The sequence below is a fragment of the Tachysurus fulvidraco genome, chromosome 26, assembly GCF_022655615.1.
Source record: "Tachysurus fulvidraco isolate hzauxx_2018 chromosome 26, HZAU_PFXX_2.0, whole genome shotgun sequence".
Classification (NCBI taxonomy): Eukaryota; Metazoa; Chordata; class Actinopteri; order Siluriformes; family Bagridae; genus Tachysurus; species Tachysurus fulvidraco.
In genome coordinates this window covers 6,806,668-6,832,037 of record NC_062543.1, presented here as the reverse complement: position 1 = coordinate 6,832,037, position 25,370 = coordinate 6,806,668, and the positions used below count along the sequence as shown (strand labels likewise).

The following is a 25,370-nucleotide window of genomic DNA, read 5'->3' as shown; positions in this document are numbered from 1 at the left end:
TGTTATTCACTTTCTTCAAAGATCACATCACAGATAAAGCATGCACATTGTTGAGTTTATTGAGATAGCACTCCATGCCTCTGGCAAATAGGTCTGTTTCTCAGTTCTTCCTATGCTATAGAAATGTCAAACTCCTCGCATAGCTTGTTAGTCAGAGTTACATTCATCATACAACTTTGATGTCATAATGTATTTTTCATTCTCAGCACAACAAAAACCACAGCACGATACAGGTATATTACATTTCTAGATTGGCATGAAATACCAATCTACCTGCATCTTTTGTATTTTTGTATTTTGTCACTTGAATGATTTTCCAAAAAATTAGTGTGCAATATATATAGTCTGCATGAATAATGAGATTCACCACCATCACAATTTGAAAGGTGAAGTTAATTTTTGAATGATTAAAAATATTAGCTCCTGAAATAAAGACACCATAACCATGTAATGCAAATAGATAAGCAATATATTCACAAAATCAAGTCGTCTAATGTTTTAATGATGATGTAACACTGAAAGTTTGAGTAATAACTGAGTATTAATTTTATGTAATAACTTGCTGTAAATGTACCGGTTCACCTGCTTAATCATTCAGATATCCAGTCATCCAATGATGTGGCAGCAGCACATTATATTGTACATAATATTATGCAGCTACAGATCTAAAGGTTCAGATCTAATGTTCACATTAAACATGAATAGAATTGTGAAAAATGTGGCTGAGTAGCATGTGATTTTGTGCAATAAGAGGACAGTGCAGTGTTTTGCATCCAGCTTGATTCACTCCATACTTCAGTTACTGGTGGTACAGGGTTACTCCCTTTTACTTTGACTTCTTTGATCTTCTCCAACCTCCCAGAAACATGCCAGAAGGTGGCTTGGGAATTGCCCCAGAAGTATAAGTGTGAGTCTGTGTTACTGAATGAATAAATGATCATGTATGTATGTATGTATGTATGTATGTATGTATGTATGTATGTATGTATGTACGTACGTACGTACGTGTGTGTGTGTGTGTGTGTGTGTGTGTGTGTGTGTGTGTGTCTGTGTGTCTGTGTATGTATGTATGTATGTATGTGTGTGTGTGTGTGTGTGTGTGTGTGTGTGTGTGTGTGTGTCTGTGTATGTATGTATGTATGTATGTATGTGTGTGTGTGTGTGTGTGTGTGTGTGTGTGTGTGTGTGTGTGTGTGTGTGTGTGTGTCAGTACTGTATGTGTGTGTGTATGCGTGTATGTATGTATGTATGTATGTATGTGCTGTATGTATGTACGTGTGTGTGTGTGTGTATGTACTGTATGTATGTGTGTTTATGTGTGTATGTACTGTATGTGTGTATGTACTGTATGTATGTACTGTGTGTGTATGTACTGTATGTATGTGTATGTACTGTATGTGTGTACTGTGTGTATGTACTGTACTTTATGTGTGTGTGCATGTATTGTATGTATGTACTGTACTGTATGTACTGTATGTGTGTATGTACTGTACTGTATGTACTGTATGTGTGTATGTACTGTATGTGTGTATGTACTGTACTGTATGTGTGTATGTACTGTATGTGTGTATGTACTGTATGTGTGTATGTACTGTACTGTATGTGTGTATGTACTGTATGTGTGTATGTACTGTATGTGTGTATGTACTGTATGTACCAAGAGCACCTTAAAAACCACAACAAATTCCTTGCGTGCACACTAGGCAAATAAAGCTCATTCTGATGTCATACTCCACTCTCGTTTCCTTGCGCGTATGTTGAACTCTTCTGTTTGTTTAGTTCTATGTAGGCACAACAGCACTCACTTGTTTTGTGGATGCACGCATGTCTCATGCTTTTGCACTGAAACCTCACATCGCTCTTTCTTTTCCCAGTTTGAGTTGAGTGGAAGCGCCTGTGTGGTAGTGTGCCTTGTGTGTGTCATAGCTGCCACCCCCGCGCGTCTTAAGTCTCAGCCACAAAGAGGGAGAGTGGAGGGGAGTGAAAGGCCGCTTGGATGCGTGGGACATCCCCTTCACTTTGTATTTGTTCAGATGTAGACGCACGCTGCGCTTCCAGTCTGTTTTGCGGCTGCGGAGGGGAGAGAGGATGGCGCACGCGGCCAGAGCGCATGTTACCTGGATGTCCGCAGTGATCATTGTAGCTATTACAGTCTCCTGTGTAACCTGGCTCATCGTGTCCAGAGTAAGTGCTTATTTTGCTATTTCTTGTGTTAAAGATTATGTGCGCACATGATGTGCGCGCTGGATATTTGTTCTTAACTTGTCAACCTTCGAACTTTGAAACCTTCGATTACCGATTTGGGAGTTATTGATAGTCATCGGCTTTGAAAATGTTTGTTGTGCAAACGTAAAAATCTAGAAAAAAAACTAGACTAGAAAAGCTGTAAAGTGTTTGTCAGTAGCAGGGGGGCGTGTGCGATATGGCGCCCATCCGTGTGCGCTATGGCGCTAGCCATAAACGCCTTCTTTTGCCTCTTCGCCTGTTTTTAAACAGTATCCAACTTTTGTTTTTGCTAAGAAACTCAAAATCAAAGTCAAAATAAATAGTTAAATCTTTTTTGTCTACGTTTGCCTTAGCTATTAGCGTCCAGTCCCTGAATATCTTCTGCAAGTCTTCCGCGTGTTTTATTTACTGTTTCTGTTTCTTTTTTTTTAGGAGACTAAAGTAATAATCCTCAACGGTAAGTTTGTTTTGTACCTCATTACCTGGTTTAAAATGAATATTCCTACATTTAAAACAATTGATCAAAGAGAAAGTTTCACTTTCGTCTTGCACATTTATTTACTTACTTACTTACTTACTTATTTGTTTGTTTATTTAACTGTGCTGTGCTGTAAAATGCACCCTTCTTTCCAAATGGAAGCAGTTCAGTGCAGTGCAGACCAGATATCTATGAGAAAAGAACACATCTATAACATTTCAGCCCTAGAGTAATAAAGAATAAGGAAAATGACAAATAGAATTGAAAATTAAAAAGGTTTGTGTAGTTGGCCAGAACAATCTTGATTGTTCTACATTTGTCCCTGTGGAGGAACCATAAAAATGGACAGTTTCCTATTCAAATTATTTTTAAAACAGTACAAAACAATAGAATCCATTTAATATTAGTTTTGCATGTTTGGGTGTATTTTAACATTAACACCGTCCTGGAAAAATACATTTCTATTTTTATTGTAAGAACCGGTAAAGGATCTGTATACAAGCCCACAAAAAAAGAGTTCCTAGAACCACTTTAGGAACTTTACATGAGTTATCAATAGAGCATGTGATTTGATGTTGGTCGGTTGTGGTGAGCTGCTACGCTGTGCCACACATTTGCCATCCTTCTGGCTATGGCGAAACTGAGTGCGATAAACTTGCATAAAATTCCTTTGGAAAAAATGAACAAAATGAGCTGTTTAATTTGGGCTTTACAGATGTTCACACTGATATATTTTGATTATATTAATCTATATCAAACTCTTTTGGGTCAGCAGCTGGACTGTTGGAATGTGTTTTCATGCCTTTCATTGGACTTAACAAACTTAATGAATGCTTATGTTTTTTTCTTTAAATAATAAACTAGTGATGTTAACAGTAAAGTAATAGCTGTTATATTAATGCTGTGATGAGTGCTATATTATTTATGGCATTTTTAACATGTAAAAGAAAACACTTTAAAATGAATAACGAATTGTGTTTGAAGTAAAGGTCAACTAAACAAACATAAAGAAACAGAGGTATATTTATTGTAGGCATGCATTAAGATCACTAAGATTTATTATTCACCACATGCCACATGAGTTGACTTTGTCCTAGGCTATAGCTAAGTGACTTTGTCCTAGGCCATAGCTAAGTGACTTTGTCCTAGGCCATAGCTAAGCCTTCAGTTGCTATATTTATTTTTTATTTTAAAAAAAAATCATTAAAGTCTTTAAAACATTGCAAACCCAACAGTCTAAAGTGAGTAATTGTTAACACTTTTATTTCCCTAAGACACACTGACATTTAGGTTCAGAACATTAATGGAGGAGGCTCTGCATCATGTACAGGAAGTTGCTTTTTATCTTAGGGTCGTGTGTTGGTGGTCTGTGTATTTTTTCCTGTGAAGGTCTTATCAAGTAAAAATTTCCCTTTCTTTGTAATTTAGACGAATTCATGATTTTTTTCACTTGACTGATAATCTAAAAAAATGACTGAGGTTCATTATAGACAGAATTCTGGTGTTTGATCGGTGTTTATTGTGTGTTGCTAATATGTGTGTGTATGTGTGTGTGTGTATGTGTGTGTGTGTGTGTGTGTGTGTGTGTGTGTGTGTGTGTGTGTGGGTCTTGTTTATTTGTCGTGCAAGCTTGTGGTGAGCTGTAGAGCTGTTTCCCGTAACGCTCTCCTTCGCTGTTTCTAGCACATTGTTTGGCATGACACATGGGTTTCCTTTGTGACTGTGTTACTATTAACCTGTAAATACGTCACATCATATCAGATGTTTTTTCTCCCCCCCCTACAGGTACATCAGTGGGAGATATGTTAAGATATTCAGCTTTAAGACCATATTGTCTTTGTAAAGGTGAGCATTTTAGAGAAGTGGTATTTTTTAAGGTGATTTAATACCTATAGTTCCAGCTATTTCAGAACTTGGTGTATAATTCATGTAAATGATCAATCAGACTATTACACAATATTATGAAATGTGTTACTGTGAATGTGTTCAAGGAAAAACGATCAATATTCAACAAGCACCTTTAAATGTTTGCTACCTCAAAAACCTGCTATTCAGTAACTACTGGGAATAATTCAGTAATTTCAGTGAAACTAATAGAAGACGCGTTTAGGTACGGAGATGCCAGCACCTACAGTTTAGTTTTTTTTCTCATCTCATCATTCGTCAGATTAAACGTAAATACAATTCACCCAGTGGAAAAGCCTGTTCATTGAAGAGGAAAGGATGTGGGACGTGAAAGATGCATGTTTGTTTCTGATAGTGCTTACTTTCACTCTGTGCTGACTTTAATTATTTGAAGTCTCCAAGTTTTTCAGCCAATCAAAAACATTACCCAATCAATTAGTCAATGTGCTGCCAAAAGAAGATGATCAACACAATATATTACAGTACAGTTGATTATTAGATCTACAATCCAAATATTTCTGCATTTAAATATATATATATATATATATATATATATATATATATATATATATATATATATATATATATATATATATATATATAATACTTTAGCAGGTTTTTCTAGTTTTGCTAGAACTTTGCACACCTCTGTAGTGATGATAGTGAGGTACTGTATGTCAGAGAGTAAAGAGACTCTGTCACTTCAGCTGTTTGATTAGAATCTGTATGAATGAGTCTTTTGTTCATACTGGAGATAGACTAATATTTAGATTTCGAATTAAACTAAGAAATAGAAATATTGTACAGGGTTTGTTCACTTGTGTAAAATGCTCCATTTTAAAAATAGGATATAAATATAGCATTAACCCTGAGTTATGTGGCTGTTAGCCTACATACAGTTTTACAGAAGTTCTGATCCTCTAATTTGATTGGTCAAACAGCATTACACAACCGATTCTAGATCTCACAAGCACACTGGATCACACCACGTGCCTTTGTTTGCCGATGATAATAATTTCACTTCCTTATTTGTAATGGTTACTACAGTCAGTTGACTTACTGTAATGACTTGAAATATGGAAATCAAGGAGAACTAGTTAGCAGACGTGCTATAATGTGAGCGTTGCTTCATCAGGATCCACAGTATTTCTGCTAGCATAGCAAACGTAAACAGGGCATATTTGATTATATTTTGTCAGAAATGTGACTTAATCTATATTAATCTCTTCTTTCGAGAGCTGTTGTATATCTGTTGTATATCCAGCCGAATTCCAGCCTCACCGATATTCAATATAAATGCACTGCTGCTTGTTCATTAATGCCTAAAGTCATGTCTATTCGATTCAATTACACTTTTAACAATGGTCATTGTCTCAGAGCAGCTTTACAGAAATATGGGAAAAAAATAATAATGAAAGTTTAAAATGAAATTTATATTTGTTTCTAACGAGCAAACCTGAGGCAGGTATTTAAGTGGTAATAATGATTTAGTGAATTCTTTTTCAAAAATGAGTCTTTTTTTTTGGTATCCAGTGATCAACAACACTGAACAAGACGAATACCTGAGGTGGAAAATGATGTGGTGTGACAACATTTCCCTGGATGAACACAACAAATGGATGACTGTGCAGGAGGCAGGTGTTTATCTGGTCTACGTGCAGCTGACATATGGTCTGAAAACCAGCTCTAGTGTAGACCTTAGTATGATTTTGGAGTTCACTTATGCTGAGAGAACAGACGAATTCACTGGTGCCTTTGACACACGGCAGCCCACGGAGACGGAGCAAGACGTCCATCTGTCAAAATTCTTCCTTCTCAACATGAAGGCTGGGAACAGACTCTCCATAAAAGCGCATCCAAAGGACATGATAAAGTACGACGATGTTCGTCCATTCACCAGTTATGTCACCATCGTCCGGTATGCTGACTGGTCAGGCTGAGTGAGGAGAAGCTATCAACGTCACCCAAGTTCATAAATATGCTCTTATGTTTGTCAGCTATTTTCCTTCTTGCTACTTATGTCGCAACAGACGTTCTTCTGTGATGATGATCAATGGCATCAAAGGCTTCTACGATTAAAAATTTAGAAATATTCAGAAATTCGACAACTCGATAAATTCAGGAGGGTTGCGTAGGGAGGTGCAATATTTATCTCATTAATTTTGTCTTTGTTTTGTCCCCCCCCCCCCCCCCTTTGTTGCATTATGTTCCCGACTCATGATTTTCTGAGAAGCATGACACATTTTCCGCCCATTAGAGACAAAAGTGATTTTCACTTTGTTTCGGGTGCGTTATGACTCAGTTGAGAAACAGCATCATGCCAGTTTCCTCATTTCTCGGTTTGACGAAATGAGCACACAGATGTTCATGTCACTTCCACTAGCTGCTGCAAGTGACGCTTTATTATGTTTGTGAAACGGGGGACAGGTTTTTTTCTGGGATGGGATTGCTCTGAACCTGCTCTTCCGATTATATTAAAAAATTGTAGGTATGATTTGCAGAATGTGATGTTTTAAAGCCTGTGCTTAGCGGAGCATCGTCTTGTTTTAACACCAACAATCTGGAGAAACTCTCCGTAATGACAATATGGATAGTTCAGCAATATTTGATAACCACAATTTTTGTATTGTTGTTTTGGTTTATTTTGCTTTATTTATTTCCCACCATCTGCAGAACATCTTGATTATTATTATATAAATAACCAAGCAAGCAAGTTCAAGTATTCCTTTATCCTAATGTTTTTTTTTCTTCTATGCTTAGGGATAATTTAGATGCATCCATTTTTACCTTAAACACTTCTAAATGTAGAATACTTAACACAGAGTTGAAATATCAGTAATGCTCTTCTTTTTCCTGCTAATCAGTATTTTTGATAATGATTTATAAATATGAAAGAAAGTGAGGTATGCCATATCATAGCACACTAATTTAACAGCCATAAAGCTGAAATCTGTTGCATCGTAATAATCAATATTAAGATATTTTGGCACTTCGTGTGGTGTTTTTTTTTCCCAGGTTTTTCGGAATAGTCTCCAAGTTAAGCTTAACCTTTTCGAGCTTCTGATTTAACGAGTTCTTTATGTTGTATTTACAAGAATAGTTACATGACACACAAAACCATTTTCCTTGTTTCAGGTATGTTATGAGTCAGTTGAAGAAAAAAAAAAAAACATTCCACCTCTGTAAGGTCAGATACATTGAGGGCTGCTGATAAGAATTCTCAAAATTATTTTTTCTGTGTTTATATTTCTTTCTTATTTCTTGTAGTAAGGCACTGTTGGAAGTGATAAATGCCCTGTAAAAATGACATTATTATTATTATTATTATTATTATTATTATTATTATTATTATTATTATTATTATTATTATTATAACTATTATTATTTCCTCAGAATTGACATTTGAGCAACTACTCTTCAGACAGACATATATGATTGTATATTAATAGTTTTTTATTGTTAGACTGAATGTTACACTCATGTTGAAAGATTGAAATGAACTACTGCCTTTGTTCTCAAACAGCTCAGTAATATTGTATTTATCTACTGCATTTGCGTATATTTGTAATTATTTGTTATTTAAAGCGATAAATTCTTTTCATAATTGGATCTGAACACTGTGTATTTCTCACAAATTTATACTCGGAGACTTTTTCACACACAGTCATACTCACACACAAACATACTCACACACAAACATACTCACACACAGTCATACTCACATACAAACATACTCACACACAAACATACTCACACACAATCATACTCACACACAAACATACTCACACACAGTCATACTCACACACAAACATACTCACACACAGTCATACTCACACACAAACTTACTCACACACAAACATATTCACACACAAACATACACACAATCATACTCACACACAAACATACTCACACACAGTCATACTCACAATCATACTCACACACAAACATACTCACACACAATCATACTCACAATCATACATACATTTCAGAGAACGGAGGTGTCTTCACGGATAAAAACCCAGACCCAAACGTTGGGATAAAAATTCATTCATTCATTCAATCATTTATTCATTTTCTACCGCTTTATCCGAACTTCTCGGGTCACATGGAGCCTGTGCCTTTCTCAGGCGTCTTTGGGCATCAAGGCAGGATACATCCTGGATGGAGTTAGCTAAAAACATGATTTATAAAATAAAACATAACACAAAAAACCCATGTAAAACACTGGGGGAAAGAAAAGAAACTTAAACTCAAAAAACAAGACAGACACAAAACAGCGAACACGAATACAACACAATGTTGAGGATTCCGAGTTGCCTTGCGCCGGAATAAAAACGAAAGACAATTGGACAATCTGGAATAGGCGTGCAGAAGTGGGAAGGAGTAAGGACTAGGGTGGGGCAGACATGTAAACACAAACATAAACAAAACACATGGCAAAAAGTAAAAAGTCCAGGAGTGATCCTATCACATACATTTATACTCTTAATCATACTCACAATCATACTCACACACAAATATACTCACAATCATACATACAATTATACTCACAATCATACCCACACACAAACATTCACACAGTTACACTCACACTCAATTATACTCTCATACATATACTGTACTATTATATTATATTTAAGAACATTTCATTTCAATTCAACTTTTAACAGTTGCCATTACAGAAACACCGAAACAGTACAGAGTTTAAACGTTCTATTTAAGTTATTACAAACACACTCATACTCACACATCATTCTTATACATATACTATCAGTCTCACTCACTTATAAACACTTATAATCATACTACTGATTACTAATAGTACAGACAACCACTTTCATTCTCTTTCACACACAGTCTTGTATACTTATACGCCCCCACCCAGGCATAGTGTCTAACACACACTCTGTCGCACATGCTATTGTTTCTCTTACACCTCCTTACACATCCATATCAAACTCGTACTCACATGCTCCATCTCGTATTCTCTGACAGCGCACATTTTAACGTTTAAAAATGATCTCTCATTCATTTTTAAACTTAAATGAGTTTGATGTGGTGCATGAGGTTTGATGGCATGTGTGTGTGAGAGAGAGAGAAAGAAAGAGAGAGGGAGAGGGAGAGAGTGAGAGTGTAGGGTGGAATCACTTTATACCCTTATAGCCTTATTTGAACGGATGCAAAAAAAAGTGCAACACAGTTCGAAACTGCAGGAAGGAAAATGTCACGAGCATATTTAAGGTTTTTGCATTACTAAAAATAGAATAATTAAGAGCAGAGACGTTATTTATTTTATGGTTGCAATCTCTCTCTTTCCTGTCAAAGTGCAGTTGTGTGACATGACAGTCTTGCAACATGCAAAACCATCCCACTGTAACCACATCACAGTGTAGTAGGGAGATAAAAAACAATTGAGATTAATTTCAGGTTAAAAATGTTGATAGTCTCTATAATTAAAATATTCTTCTTGATCCAAAAACAATGAATACAAGCCAGTCTCCGGATATTAGAGCTTTACTTAATCAGAAACACATTTTAAAGTATTTGAATTTTTAGAGTTTAGAACCCCCCCTTTCTCTTTCTCTCTCTCTCTCTCTGTCTCTCTGTCTCTCGTTCTCTCTCTGTCTGTCTATATATGTCTTTATTTTATATATATATATCATATATATATATATATATTAATATATCCATATATATATCTATACCATATATATTATAGATAGAATATAATTATCATTATGTATGTATCATATATGTCTTTATTTATATATAATATCTATATCTATATCTATATATATATATATATTATATATATAGAGGTATATATATATATCTGACTACTAATTATAATATGTATGTACTAGTCTTATATGTATATATAGTATATATGTCTATCTATTTACTATATATAGATTTATATATATCTATTTACTATCTATCTATATCTATATAAACTATAACGATCTATTTCTATCTATCTACTCTCACGCTCTCTGTCTGTCTCTCTCTGTCTTTCTTTCTCTCTCTCGTTCTCTCTCTCTCTCCTTCTCTCTCTCTCTCTCTCGCTCTCTGTCTGTCTCTCTCTGTCTTTCTTTCTCTCTCTCTCTCTCTCTCTCTCTCTCTCCTTCTCTCTCTCTCTCCCTCTCTCCCTCTCTCTCTCCTTCTCTCTCTCACACTCTCTCTCTCTCTGCCTCTCATTCTCCTTCTGTCTGCCTCTCGTTCTCTCTGTCTCTCTCTCGTTCTCTCTGTCTCTCTCTTTCTCTCTCTCTCTCTCTTTCTCTCTCTCTCTTTCTCTCTCTCTCTCTCTCTCACTCTCACGCTCTCTCTTTCTCTCTCTCTCTCACGCTCTCTCTCTCTCTCTCTCTCTCTCTCTCTCTCTCTCTCTCTCTCTCTCTCTCTCTCTCTCTCTCTCTCTCTCTCTCTCTCTCTCTCTCTCTCTCTCTCTCAAGCTCTCTCCAGCTCTCTGCTCACTCCATCTCAAGGTTTAGAAAAACAATGAACTATAAATTGGAGTTGTCTCAGGAGCCCTAGGAAAAAATTAATTTTAATTGGGAGTGTGTTATGTTAAAAAAGTTGATAGTCTCTATACTTAAAAATATTCTTCTTGATCCAAAAACAATGAATACAAGCCAGTCTCCGGATATTAGATATTCTTTACTTTATCAGAAACAATAATAAATTTTAAAGTCCAAACACAGCTTGAATCCAAAGAAGGAGTAGAACCATCTCAAGGAGGATCAGAAGAAATGGACAGCATGTGAGTTATATATGAGTGTCACATATGAGTGAACATCCCGCATGGGCAAGGGTCTGAATACTTATGACCATGTGAAAAAAGCTCACATGTATGTTTGTATATAATGTGTATATCTAACTAAAGTCTAATTTGTCTGACCGGGATTCATGAATATACTGTTACACGACGTAAACACAAACACTGTTCAAATATCCAAATAAAAAATCTAAAAAATTTTGACTTTAACCTACCCAAAAATAACATAATGGCAAAAAACTAGCACTTGTTGTTATTGATATAATACAAATAATGTAATATAGGAATCTATGAAAGCTTCCTGCAGTGGCACCTGGATCATTATACTGTAATCCCAGTAATGCAACTAGTGTCAGAAGATGAATAAAAAACCACCAGTATTCTTTCTTCCTCTCTATCCAAAAGACATGCTGCGCTGGTTTATGATGACATTTAAATTTGTCAATCATGTCAAAGACTACAGCAGCGTACTTTCCAGGTTTGAGATCATAAGCTCTGACAACTCAACAAAAAAATTCAGCTGAGACTGCAAAATCTTCCTGATTCTTCTTATTATTATTCTAACTGGACTGTTGTGCTGTCAGAAAAGTAACCCATGCAATCTTGGTAAACATTTGCTAATAAATCTGTTTTACTGGGTTTCTCAGTAACTTTAGTAAACCTATGTATAGCAGCATTGTGCATAACGTTACATCACTAACTGTAATGTAATAAATGTAATATTATCCTTTCTGTTAATGCAGGTACGGTTACTGTTATGCTTCAAAGCTGATTTTGTCTTTTCTTTTGTGCAGAATGATTTAAGCATTGATTTTAGTCATTACTGACTTACATTTCTTTCATAATGACCGTCACGAAAACTATAAAAACAAGGAAAAAGAGAGAATGAGTAGGAGCTTCCTCCTGGGGCCTTAACCAGGACATTACGTGCCTTTACAGGACTTTCCTGACTGTTTCTGGATTTGTCTACTCAGCACACACTACTTTTACAACGAGACTTTTTTTGCTCAGTATATATCACAAACATGCATGTACTATATTGAGTTAAATTTAGCCATTTCATTAACTAATTATCTAATAAACCATAGCTGAGCAAATAACAAACAATTAAACTGACAGCAGAACAGTCCTTCATAATCACCAGGCTTTTTTTTTTTATTTTTTTTATTTTTTTGCACAAGCATACAGTACATTGCACAATAAAATATTGCACAATAAAATATTGCATAACTTTTGCACACATCTTCACGTTATTCATTCTGGCCACACTGTTCTACCACTGCTTTCATATTTTTCAATATACTTCCTTCCCTTAACCAACTGTATAGTAAAATCCATTTTATTTATTTATTCATTTCATTTCACTAAAATGCTATTTTTAGTATATTTTTCATCCTTATTTTCTTCTGTTTTTTTTTTTGTTTTTTTTAAATTAATTCCATATTTATGACTTGGAAAGCTGAGAAAGCATTTCACTGCATCCCACTGTGTACGGTTCAGGGGATGCAGGGGAATAGGGGAATAAGCTACTCAGCTGGTTTTCGTAATCGAGTACATTTGTAAAAGTGGAAAAAAAGGATCTGAAATGATTTGTTTCAATCTGAAAGTAATCAGTGACTTCACCTGCTTGATTATGCAATATAGTGTTTTACCAAGTTCATTTCCAAATGTCTTTAGTGAAGATCTGCAAAACCTTTAAACTGTACTTTGTACATTTCTGTATGCATTCGCTTTACATATTTCGGCACATTAAACATGGGTAAGGTGGTGGGTGTCAAATATGGGTATCAAAAAAGTGTGGCACAGTAAAATAACAAGCTCGTATCTCACACCTCCACCTTTCTTGTCTGTACACATCCCTTATCCCTAAACTGCATGTGGGTGTATGTCCGTTTGTCAGTGTGTGTATGTATTTACAACATAAAAAAAATAAATTTTAGATATTTTTACTTTGATGTCTTGCTTCTGCTAATTTCAGACTTTTATTATGTACCAGAATGAACAATGGTGTGCTAGTGAAATGTATTGATTGATTTATTTGGATACGATAACAACAGTGTTATATATATACTGTAAAAGATTAAGTGACATATTGTGTCATTTTTACACCCTACCTGTACATCCTCTAGTAATCGCCTTATTTGTTCCCTTCAAAAAGACTAATGATGCCACCCCAAGGCTCCTCACTACCATTACACCATATGTGCTTGTTCTCTGTTTCATGTGGAGTCATGTGGTTTATACCATTTCCACAGTCAGGAAACAATCAATACATCAACCAGACAAATGTTTATTAAATGCTTATTAACATTAAGTAACATTTTTTATTTTGTAATTTTATTATTATTATTATTATTATTATTATTATTATTATTATTATTATTATTATTATTATTATTATTATTATTATTATTATTATTATTTTCAAGGACAGAAACCCGATTACTGCTGAGTTATGAGAAATACTGTATTTTTACTGACAATAAATCCCTTTATATTTATTAATAAATTATATACTGGACAATATTGCTGTATTTGATCATATTCAACTAGCTATGACTCACATGAGCACACTTTTTGTTTGATTATTTGTCTTTATTTTTACAGCTTTCAGCAGATAACTTTATCTAATAGTTTAGATTTATCCCTAATGAGTGAGTCAGTGGTGAAGGTGGGATAAAAAGTTCTTGAGACAGAATGAGTAAGAAGCCTTGTGAGGAATCAGACTAAAAATGAAACCAATCTCATCTAACTCAAACCAGATAGTGTGATTGTAATATTGACATGCAATGACAAGAACACAGCAAAAACAGATGAGGGACCACAGGATAAAAAAGGGAAGGTAATTAGTGCAGGGCCAACATGTGATAACAAAACAAAAACAAAGACACATGGCACAAGACAAACAAAGCCTGCCAGAAAGTCCCCCACAGGCATGGCATAGTCCAAGTGATCCATGACAGTACCCCCCCCCCCCCCCCCCAAGGCACAGCTTCCTAAGTGCCAACACAGAACCACACCTGAAAGTGTAAAGAGGCATTGATCCCAGCTAGAATCAGAAGGACCGAAATCTATGTGAAGACCCCAGCCAACTCAAGGCCAGACCCATGTCCAGAAAGGGATGGAGGGAAAAATCCTCCACCAAATGCTTGTACCAAGCCACAGGAAAATGTCCACAAATAAAAAAAAAAGAAATAAGACAAACAGATTCAGGCCTGTAACATCCTCCATGGGAAAGAAGTAAGGTGGTGTCATCCAGCGGAAAACAGGAAATGAAGTAGCACCCCCCACAGGAGCAGATGCAGAGCAATATCCGAAGAAGAAAACTGAAAATCCAGAAAAAAAATCCAAAAAGGCCAGAAAGTATAGTCCAGAATAGGTGCTTCAAAAAATCCTTAGGTGCCAGACTTGGGTCATCTTGCAGGGTCTGAGAGCGGGAGCCTCCACAGAGTGGAAAATCAGACCCAAATGCACGGATGGTAACAAAGGTTTTATTAAAATAAACTAGACTGACCAAACACAGGGAAACACAAGGGAAGGAAAAAAAACTAAGCAAAACTACAAAATAACAAATACAACAAATACAAAACCAAAAACAAGAGCATAAAACAGAGAATAAATATAAGAAACAGGAGGCATGCAATGACAAGGACACGGCAAAAGACAGATGCAGAACCTGATGACCGTTTGGTTGATCTATAGGCATGAAGGTTCTCAGAGAAGCTGTAAAGTTTTCCATGTAATGTTCCACTTTGAAGCCAGATTGTTTAGGATCTTAGTCACTTGTGAGAAATATTACACTGATCACCTATAACATTAAAATCACTGACAGCTGAGGTAAATAAAATTGTTTATCTTGGTAAAATAGCACCTGTTAAGGGATGGGATACATTAGACAGCAGGTTTGCCTTGCAGAAGTTTTAGCAGCTCTGAGAAACTTTGTTTTGACAGAAAATATTGCTGTGAGAAAGGTAAGTAGAAAGTTATAAAGTGATTTCTTCCACTGACGCTCAATTTCTCTTACTGTAAATCTTTCTAGATACTGCATACTGTCATGATTCAGCTCGGCCACGTGCAGTTTTGTTTATGTTTCTCGTCAAGTGTCTGCCCCGCCTTCGTCTGCTCCTTCTTGTCACCAGACCTGCTCCTCATTGTCTCATGATTGTCTTGTGTATTTAATTGTGCCGCGTTGCCTTGTGCAGCGCGGAATCTACTGTTGTCCTGTCTTGTCTTCAGGCCGTGTCGTGTTTTGTGTTCCTCTGTTATTAAACCCTGTTTTGTTTTGCTATCCTGCGTCTGGGTCCGCTTCCTGCCCCGCATCATGACACATACAATGTCTGAATGCCGAGGGCAAGAATCTTTCCTATGCCCGGACAATAGAAGGCAGAGGAAATAAATCAATGGTGTATGTGTATAAGGGAAAATTTAGTAGAAGTTGAATAATTCAATAGATAAAGAGGGGTCTGGAAGGGTTGATAGACTTCTGTAAGAGGTGTGGATAGTGCAGGAAAGGGAGGTTGATTGGAAAGAGAAAATGGAAATGATGAGGAAAGGTCGCACTAAGTACAGAACTTTCACACAAACACATTTGGTTAGAATTTATGGACCAATTCCTTCCTTGTGCATAAAGGATAGCAGCTTTAATAATAATTGCTGTTTTAATAAATATTTTCTCTTCCACTAGCCAGTGAGGAGCTATTCCATGAGCCTAGCATTCTACAGTAGTGTGTGTTATAAGTGGTGAAATGCAGAAACTTTACTCGTGAAGCCGACAACACTCAACATGTTAAAAGCAAAAGTCATATTATGCATTACATATCAATCCTGCTCAAATAGTGATAGCAGTTAGCTCGGTTTAATGTCTTATAGTTTGTTTAATGCATAATATCTGAAATGTCTGGGAACAATGTTTGTACCTGATAGATGAAGCTGCTGCCATGAAGGAGGTGAAAATTTGGGAGATCAATGCCAGGGAACCAAGCGATTAAAGCTGGCCATGCTCTCAGTGTAAAAGCGATGCATTCACATACAGTAAAAATAACAAATCTGTGAATGCTTGTATCCAAACATTTTGTAGATAGTGTATAATAAGCTTACTGGAAAATTCTGTAATTATATGTTTTATATTATTTCAATATATAATATAGCAAAAAAAAATATTTAAAAATGGGATGGAGTGAAAACAATAAGGATTCTCTGCCAGTAATATTTGTTTGACAGCACTAATTCTAAAAAATATTATATGATGTATTTGATATATATAAAAAAAGTTGTATTAATAAATAGAAAAACAAGTGTATATTTATTTTCTAACCAAACCGATTGATTTCGCAGAAATCATGTAAGGTATCATGTAAGGAGACAGTTTAATGAAAGCTGTGAAATTATTGTCTAAGGATATTTAATTGATAGTTTGACAGTGTTTATTCCCAAATGAGTGTTTAATCCATTTGCTGGTTATGTGTTACAGCAAATCTGACATCAGCAAAATGATTCAGCTTGCAAACTGTCTAAAGACAAACTGTCAAATTATCCATGATGTACAGTACATGTACCATTGTAGACATGGTAGCAGAAAAAGTTGTTTGATTAAAGGTATGAATGCTACAGTATTTGCCCCAGGTGATGGGACTAGTCACTAAATTATATGTCATCGTGTTTACCATCGTAACACTATCATCTTTGAAAACAACTTACTAATATTTAAACCTAGAGGTACTTTTATTTTAGTCAGAGGTCAAACAGGAATAGTCATTCAGGTCTAAATTGACAGGAAGGCTAGAAAATGATCACTCTCTACATCCGAGAATGCCGGACTTGCCAAACCAAAAGCAGATGAGCTACAACAGAGGATAATATTGAGGTAGATTTCTGTCATGCAATTGCATGACTCTGAGGCTATAATATTTACAGGAGCACTAAAACTGGACACTTGAAAACCAAGTTTGCCTGTATATTGTTCATAAATACATATACTATCACACTTTTATTTTTTCTAAAGAATGCCTGCAATATTCTCTGTAAATTGCTAAACATCTGCTTGTATACAAAAAAAATAAAAGTCACAAAACACAGGCAATACAAGAAAACTATTTAAATTCCATTCAAAACCATTTCAATTCTGGGGCATTTCATGTCATAATAGATTAATAAGAAGAAGCCCCTTTTTCTTAAATATACAGTATGGTGTCCATGAAATGATTTTGTGGTGGAATTTAATAAGACTTAAATGACAAATATTTAATGTTATATTTGTACTGGTCTCTTTATGGACTAGTTTGAGTATTTCAGAAAATTCTAATCTCTTGGGATTTTTCAAACGAAAACATCCTGTGAGCGGTAATTTTACAGGAGGAAACACCTTGATCATCAGAACGGTCATAGGAGAGAGTCCAGACTGGTTTAATCAGACCTGAAGGCTATAGTAACTAAAATAACTGGGATGAGTAGAAATGCATCTTAGGATACGGAACATGTCAAACACAAAGAAACAACCACTTCACGTTCCACCGAAAGTATAGAGGTGAAAATTAGAAAAACTGAGAGCTGGACAGAGAAGAGAGACAAAGGAAAGAAATGATATGTGGCAAAAATAAATCAAAGTCCAAACCACAGCTACCAGAATTTTTACCAGATCAAGAAAATATGATCATATAACTCTAATTTTAATCATCTCTACACTGGCTACCTGTTAAGATTAGAATTGATTACAAACTGCTGCTAATTACATCCAAGGCTAAATGATTTAGCTCCCATGGATCTAACCAGATTTTACCACGCTAAAATTCGTCATGCTCCCTGAGATCACAAAACTTCTGGTAGTTCCCAGAATATCAAAATCTACTAAAGGCAGTAGATTCACATTTAGTTCCCAAACTTCGGAATAGCCTTCCAGTGCTCAGGGCTCAGACACACTCTCCCAGTGTAAATGTAGATTAAAGACATATCTCTTTAGTCAGGCTTCCATAATATCTGATTATTAACTAGTGCTGGTTAATATTATGAACAGCAGCTACGCCAATTCCTCTCTACTTTCTTCTCTTTTTACACACATAAAGAGGTATCCAGAGATTGTACCAGCTTTAGTTGTGTTCCGTGTCATGATGTCGGACTTTCATTGCTAAAAGGCCAAATCAGAAATTACAGAAAACAGAAAATACGAACACTTTAGCAGCTGAAGACTTATATCAGGCAAGAATGGGACCAAATTCCAACACCAAAACTCTAGAATCTCATAACCTAGATGCCCAGACGTCTTCAAACTGTTTTAAAAAGAAGAAGAGATTCTACACCATGGTAGCAGGCATCAAATAAAACATGAGCTCATTTAGTAGAACAAGTATAAAATGTCTCAGTGAAAACATTTGTTATGTTATCTTTATTCTGTTGTGAATAACATATTGGCTCATGTGGTTTGAAAGTCTTTTAGTTTTCATTTTATTCAAATTGAAATAACGTTACAACTTTTTTTGGAATTCGGGTTGTAATTAAAGTTTTATGTTAAAGAAAAAAGGCAATGTAGAAATTTAGAAAATGTAGAAATACCTAAAAACTTTTTAGTAACCAAACTAACCTACAGTTAAGAATTAACATAAGTTCATACCGGATGCATTTAGACTTAAAGCTGAGTCTGTTAAATAGTACATAGTTCTCTATTACAGTAGTTAAATATACGAGACATACTGTATGAGAATGTAGCATTAAATGAAGCAGGTCCATTTGGTTATGGTTATATACATTACCTTTGTCTAAACTGACAGAGGGTGGAAATACCTGGACATTAATGTGATTCATTTGAAATTCTTTATACAAACACCATACTGTGTACACACAAAAATATGTTTACCCGGTTGATTCTACTAATTATTATTTACGACCCACAAATCCATATTCATATTTATCCCTAATTTGAAAAAGAAAAAACTCAATGAGTTGTTATGAGAAGGAACCTTGAGAGGAATCAGACACAAAAGGGAACCGATTGTCATTTGGGTGACACTGAAGAGTGTGATTATATATAATGTCCTTTCTGCAACTGTATATAGTCAAGTAGAGTTCAACTCTGGTACCATAGTCTCTACGTGGTTCTATCAAGGTTCTATCCAGTCCCATATTCACTTCAGCTCAATTCAATTCAATTCAATTCAATTCAATTCAATTCAATTCATGTCTATAGCATTCTTAACAATGGACATTGTCTCAAAGCAGCTTTACAGAATATAAGAAACATAATACAAAACTTTAATATTATACAAAGATTAATGTGATACAAAAATTCAAGATTACTATTAGACTTATATTTAAATGTGTTTGTATTTATCCCCAATGAGCAAGTCTGAGGTGTTTGAGGCGACTGTGGTGAGGAAGAGGAAAAAACCTTGAGAGGAACCAGACTCAAAAGAAAACCTCATTCTTGTTTGGGTGACACTGGAGGGTGTGATTGTAAATATGCAGTCTGCAAATCATGTATTGATGAGGAGGTTGTTGTACTAAAAGGCCACATGTAGATGCATCAGGATCCTCACAGGGTTGGCCTCTTCTCGATGAAGAGCTGAAATCTGCATGATACGGAACACAAGTGGAGCTGGTACAAGCTCTGGATGCCTCGGGAACAGCAGAAAAAGTGAAGATAGTTTATACTGTATATTTCCAGTTCATTTATATGGGCAGTCCTCGGTATCATTGAGCACCACCAGGTTTTCAACATCTTCTGGTATCCATGTCATGAAGAATTGTGGCTGTTTTGAAAGCAGACAGAGACCTTACTTAAAGTTAATATAATGTCCCTAATAATGTGTTCAGTGTATGTATGTATGTATGTATGTATGTATGTATGTATGTATGTATGTATGTATGTATGTATGTACAGTACTGTATGTGTAGACACACTAACAGACCTCTAATTAATAACGCCTTTACCCCTGCTCATTCATGTTTCATTCATATTCCAATTTTGGAATATGAGAAAATGGGATCTGGTTTGAATATTTTGGAAATGGTGAGCTACTGGCATTTTTATAAAGATTAGTCTATAGAGTTTAGACAGAATGGTGTGAAAAACAAAAACATCCTGTGAGCTGTAGTTCTTTAGGTGAAGATATATTTTAGTCAGAGGTCAAACAGGAATAGTCATTCAGGTCTAAATTGACAGGAAGGCTAGAAAATGATCACTCTCTACATCCGAGAATGCCGGACTTGCCAAACCAAAAGCAGATGAGCTACAACAGAGAATAACATTGAGGTAGATTTCTGTCAAGCAATTGCATGACTCTGAGGCTATAATATTTACAATATTTATATTTATATCTATTTACATTTACAATATTTACTAAAACTGGACACTTGAAAACCAAGTTTGCCTGTATATTGTTCATAAATACATATACTATCACACTTTTATTTCTTCTAAAGAATGCCTGCAATATTCTCTGTAAATTGCTAAACATCTGCTTGTATACAAAAAAATAAAAGTCACAAAACACAGGCAATACAAGAAAACTATTTAAATTCCATTCAAAACCATTTCAATTCTGGGGCATTTCATGTCATAATAGATTAATAAGAAGAAGCCCCTTTTTCTTAAATATACAGTATGGTGTCCATGAAATGATTTTGTGGTGGAATTTAATAAGACTTAAATGGCAAATATTTAATGTTATATTTGTACTGGTCTCTTTATGGACTAGTTTGAGTATTTCAGAAAATTCTAATCTCTTGGGATTTTTCAAACGAAAACATCCTGTGAGCGGTAATTCTACAGGAGGAAACACCTTGATCATCAGAACGGTCATAGGAGAGAGTCCAGACTGGTTTAATCAGACCTGAAGGCTATAGTAACTAAAATAACTGGGATGAGTAGAAATGCATCTTAGGATACGGAACATGTCAAACACAAAGAAACAACCACTTCACGTTCCACCGAAAGTATAGAGGTGAAAATTAGAAAAACTGAGAGCTGGACAGAGAAGAGAGACAAAGGAAAGAAATGATATGTGGCAAAAATAAATCAAAGTCCAAACCACAGCTACCAGAATTTTTACCAGATCAAGAAAATATGATCATATAACTCTAATTTTAATCATCTCTACACTGGCTACCTGTTAAGATTAGAATTGATTACAAACTGCTCCCATGGATCTAACCAGATTTTACCACGCTAAAATTCGTCATGCTTCCTGAGATCACAAAACTTCTGGTAGTTCCCAGAATATCAAAATCTACTAGAATCTACTAGTAGATTCACATTTAGTTCCCAAACTTCGGAATAGCCTTCCAGTGCTCAGGGCTCAGACACACTCTCCCAGTGTAAATGTAGATTAAAGACATATCTCTTTAGTCAGGCTTCCATAATATCTGATTATTAACTAGTGCTGGTTAATATTATGAACAGCAGCTACGCCAATTCCTCTCTACTTTCTTCTCTTTTTACACACATAAAGAGGTATCCAGAGATTGTACCAGCTTTAGTTGTGTTCCGTGTCATGATGTCGGACTTTCATTGCTAAAAGGCCAAATCTGTGAGGAACCTGAGACATCTAGAGATGTACTAGCTCCAGTGGGATCCCTTTTCATGAGGCTTTTGGGCAGTCAAAGAGGAGATGCAACTAAATGTGGTCTATGAGGACAACAACCTCCTACTTAATGCACAAGTATCAGAATGTATATTCACACCCACCAGTGTCACACAAATAAGGATGTGTTCTCTTTTCATTCTGGTTTCTCTCACCTCACTCACTCACTCATTTTCTACCGCTTATCCAAACTACTTCGGGTCACGGGGAGCCTGGGCCTATCTCAGGCGTCATCGGGCATCAAGGCAGGATACACCCTGGATGGAGTCCCAACCCATCGCAGGGCACACACACACTCTCATTCTCACCTCATTTAATATTTCTAATATTAATCTTGAACCTTGGTATAATATTAAACTTTCTGTATTATGTTTCTTTTGTCCTGTAAAGATGCTTTGAGACAATGTCCATTGTTACAAACGCTATACAAATAAATTTGAATTTAAATTTGTGTGTGTGTGTGTGTGTGTGTGTGTGTGTGTGTGTGTGTGTGTGTGTGTGTGTGTGTGTGTGTGTGTGTGTGTGTAAAAGTGAGAGACGAAGACAGATCAACAAGCCTGTATGTATATGCAGGCTATCATATTTTTCATTCTTTATTTATTTTATTTTCTGTATATTTGTATTAGAGAAAACATACTTTATATGTTGGAAACTGCCATACAAAATTTTAATATCTTCATCTGTGTGTTAGAAGAAAATGAAGAAAATAAAGAGTTTATTTATTGACTTTTATTTAACTTTCAATTTATCAAAATGGAACCTCAGCACAAAAAGTCGTTTTAATATAAAACATGTCCATCGCCAACTGGCAATGAAAACCATTAAAAGTCTTGGCCATTATTTATCAAAAAAGACTGATAATGCAATAGATTGCATTAATGATAATGCCTTTGTTTATTCAATATATTATATTCAGCATATAGATTCCTTATGGAAATATGTTTTACAAGAATTTCATAGTCATAGTTAAAAAAACAGGCAAAATGCAAAGAAATATCATATCATATATTTAAAACATAATGGTCTTTTTGCTCTGTGATTTGTACAGAATTGCAAAATAGAACACAATAAAGAACACAATACAACATGAGAGTTTAAATTTAAGTAGGAACCATACTACAGACGAGTGACAGTGAAGTAGGTGCTATCATCCCAGATAATAAACGGATAGTTTTTTGGATCTATTTTAACTCTAAGCATCGTTCCTTTGTTCAACCTAATCACTTGAGTTAAAGTAACAGACTGTTGCCAGTCCTGTACACATTGCATCGTGTCTCTGCCTGTTATGACTTCTCTCCATTTTGGGTAAGAAGAATGGTATTGCTGAATAAAGGTGTTCAAAAACAACATTTGCTTACACTGATGATCAGAATCTATACTGTAGTACATCTTCAGATTCAGTAAATATAGGCCATTCTTAGGCACAACAAGGGTTGTGTTTTTGTCCTTCAGTGTGAATTTGCCTCTGCTGCTGAGCATCCACCAAATGTAAATGCCGTCCTGTAAAGCTGGAACTTTTTCCCCATCTCCATGTCTTGCAGCTTTCAGAGAGAAAGGAAGAATTAGGCTTAGTGCTCAAATTGGCTTCAATTCACATACATGTAAACAAATGTTCATATGAAGGCATGAACAATAAAGATAATCTAAAGTGTTTTCTTGAACTTGAACTAGAGTAACTGAAGACTGATTTGCTTACTCAATAGAAACGCTGTCTCCCAAGCACGTTTACTATTCCCATGTGCCTGGACACCTTCTTGACTATCTGTCTGGATATCTGCATAACAACAGAGAGTCAATACCCAAATTTATGTGTACCATAACAACTTAAATTGTACATCATATATAGCACAATATATTTATATTGTAGAATATAAAATCTTACCATTAGGTTGCTTCTTAGTAACTGCTGCCTAGAATAAAACAGACTGTGAGAAACTTCACCATGTAGAGAATATTCAAACAAACTTTATAGTATTGTGGGGTCCTGAGAATGCTCAACATTACAAAACAGCTAAGATTTATACTTATATACTCAAGTATATAAGTATGAAAGAATATTACGTTATCCATGATGTCAGTATAGCCTACTGTTTTGACATGCTGTAAATATTTTTTGGTATGATAGTATTCAGAGATTCCAGCCATGGAGATATTTATGTTAATGCATTATTTAACAAAGAGGGGAAGAAAGTCTTCTGACAATTTTATATGAAGTAATGAATTTTATATGAAGCTTAAACAGACTCTGGAGAAAATAACAATAACATTAAAATTAACATGTACCTTTTTAGGTCATCATGTGTGTATTTCATTTAATAGGTGTACTAAAATACTTATAAAATTCTACTTCATCTTAAGGGTAGACTAGTGTTTTTAAATGAGCATACTAAAGATAGAGTTAGAGATATAGAGGCTATAACTACAGCGGTGGTGTTTTTGTCCTGACAATAAAAATAAAAATAAAGATTTATTTCTCTCAATAAAGAGAAAGGTTGCAGGCGGTTGCATGTGTTCTTTACGCACCTACAACATCTGTATCCACAACATCTGTTATCCGTGGCTTAGTCTTTAGTGAGCTAGAGTGGAGATTGATGCTTTACCTGTGTGACGCGCAGGGATGCTTGGAGACAGACCATCAGGATCAGGAATCCGGTAGCGCAGCGCACTCCCGACACCTGTCGCGTTATTTTCCGACACCGAAGCATAGTCGCATGTACAGTAGTATTTCCCCTTGTTTCAATGGCAAGCCGAAATCCACCTCCTTCGTTTATGTTGCTGTTCTGTGTTCCGGCAATTTCCCACTATCTGGTGCTGGAAATTTATTCATACTGTCACATGGACCGCCCTAACGCGTGGACGCGCCCCTTCAAGGTCCAGACACTAGAAAAAACCATGACGTGACAATCAGACGTCTGACTGAGACTTTATTCTCTAGTAAGTGATAAAAGAGGCGTGACATGCAAAAGAATGAAATGCTGACATGGATTTCGGAAGCTTGTGAATTCAGTTACAGTAGAGTTTTTTACTCGTTAACAAACCGAACCAAAAAAAAAGTTTCTATCAATCTAAAGTTTTTTTCACTCTTTTTATTTATATTTTTGTGTCAGGTAGTTTGAAACAGTTTTATCACTTGTGAGACGTTTATTAAATATGATATGCATGTTATTCGATCTTCAGTAACAGGATATGGAAATAAAAATCTTCTCCTAGGTATAATGACAACAAATTAGGATGGTGGTTCTATAGTAAATTCTATAGTAAATTTCTTACAACAATAGCAACACAATTCAGTTTCTTTATCAATAAAATTTTTTATTTTACATTAAATCTACAGCATTTGCTTATACAGAGCAACTCATGATTATCTGAGCAATTGATGGTTAAGGGCCTTTCTCGGGGACCCAGAGGTGGCAGCTTG

General features: G+C 35.5%; 2 protein-coding genes across 2 annotated transcripts; one reads left to right on the top strand and one right to left on the bottom strand.

Moving 5' to 3' along the window:
- The first annotated feature begins 1,776 nt into the window (after nucleotides 1-1,776).
- Nucleotides 1,777-8,224, top strand: si:dkey-220k22.3 (uncharacterized protein LOC796870 homolog). The gene is made up of 4 exons (XM_047809602.1): nucleotides 1,777-2,184; nucleotides 2,659-2,683; nucleotides 4,490-4,549; nucleotides 6,143-8,224. The coding sequence occupies exons 1-4, from the start codon at nucleotides 2,089-2,091 to the stop codon at nucleotides 6,547-6,549; spliced, it is 588 nt and encodes a 195-aa protein (XP_047665558.1). The 5' UTR covers nucleotides 1,777-2,088; the 3' UTR covers nucleotides 6,550-8,224.
- Nucleotides 8,225-22,534: 14,310 nt separating this feature from the next.
- LOC113637245 lies at nucleotides 22,535-24,787 on the bottom strand. The gene is made up of 4 exons (XM_027137808.2): nucleotides 24,553-24,787; nucleotides 23,835-23,862; nucleotides 23,649-23,726; nucleotides 22,535-23,493 (listed from the first exon to the last, which is right to left on the bottom strand). Exons 1-4 carry the CDS (start codon nucleotides 24,655-24,657, stop codon nucleotides 23,069-23,071), a joined length of 636 nt encoding a protein of 211 aa, XP_026993609.2. The 5' UTR covers nucleotides 24,658-24,787; the 3' UTR covers nucleotides 22,535-23,068.
- Between the last annotated feature and the right edge of the window lie 583 nt (nucleotides 24,788-25,370).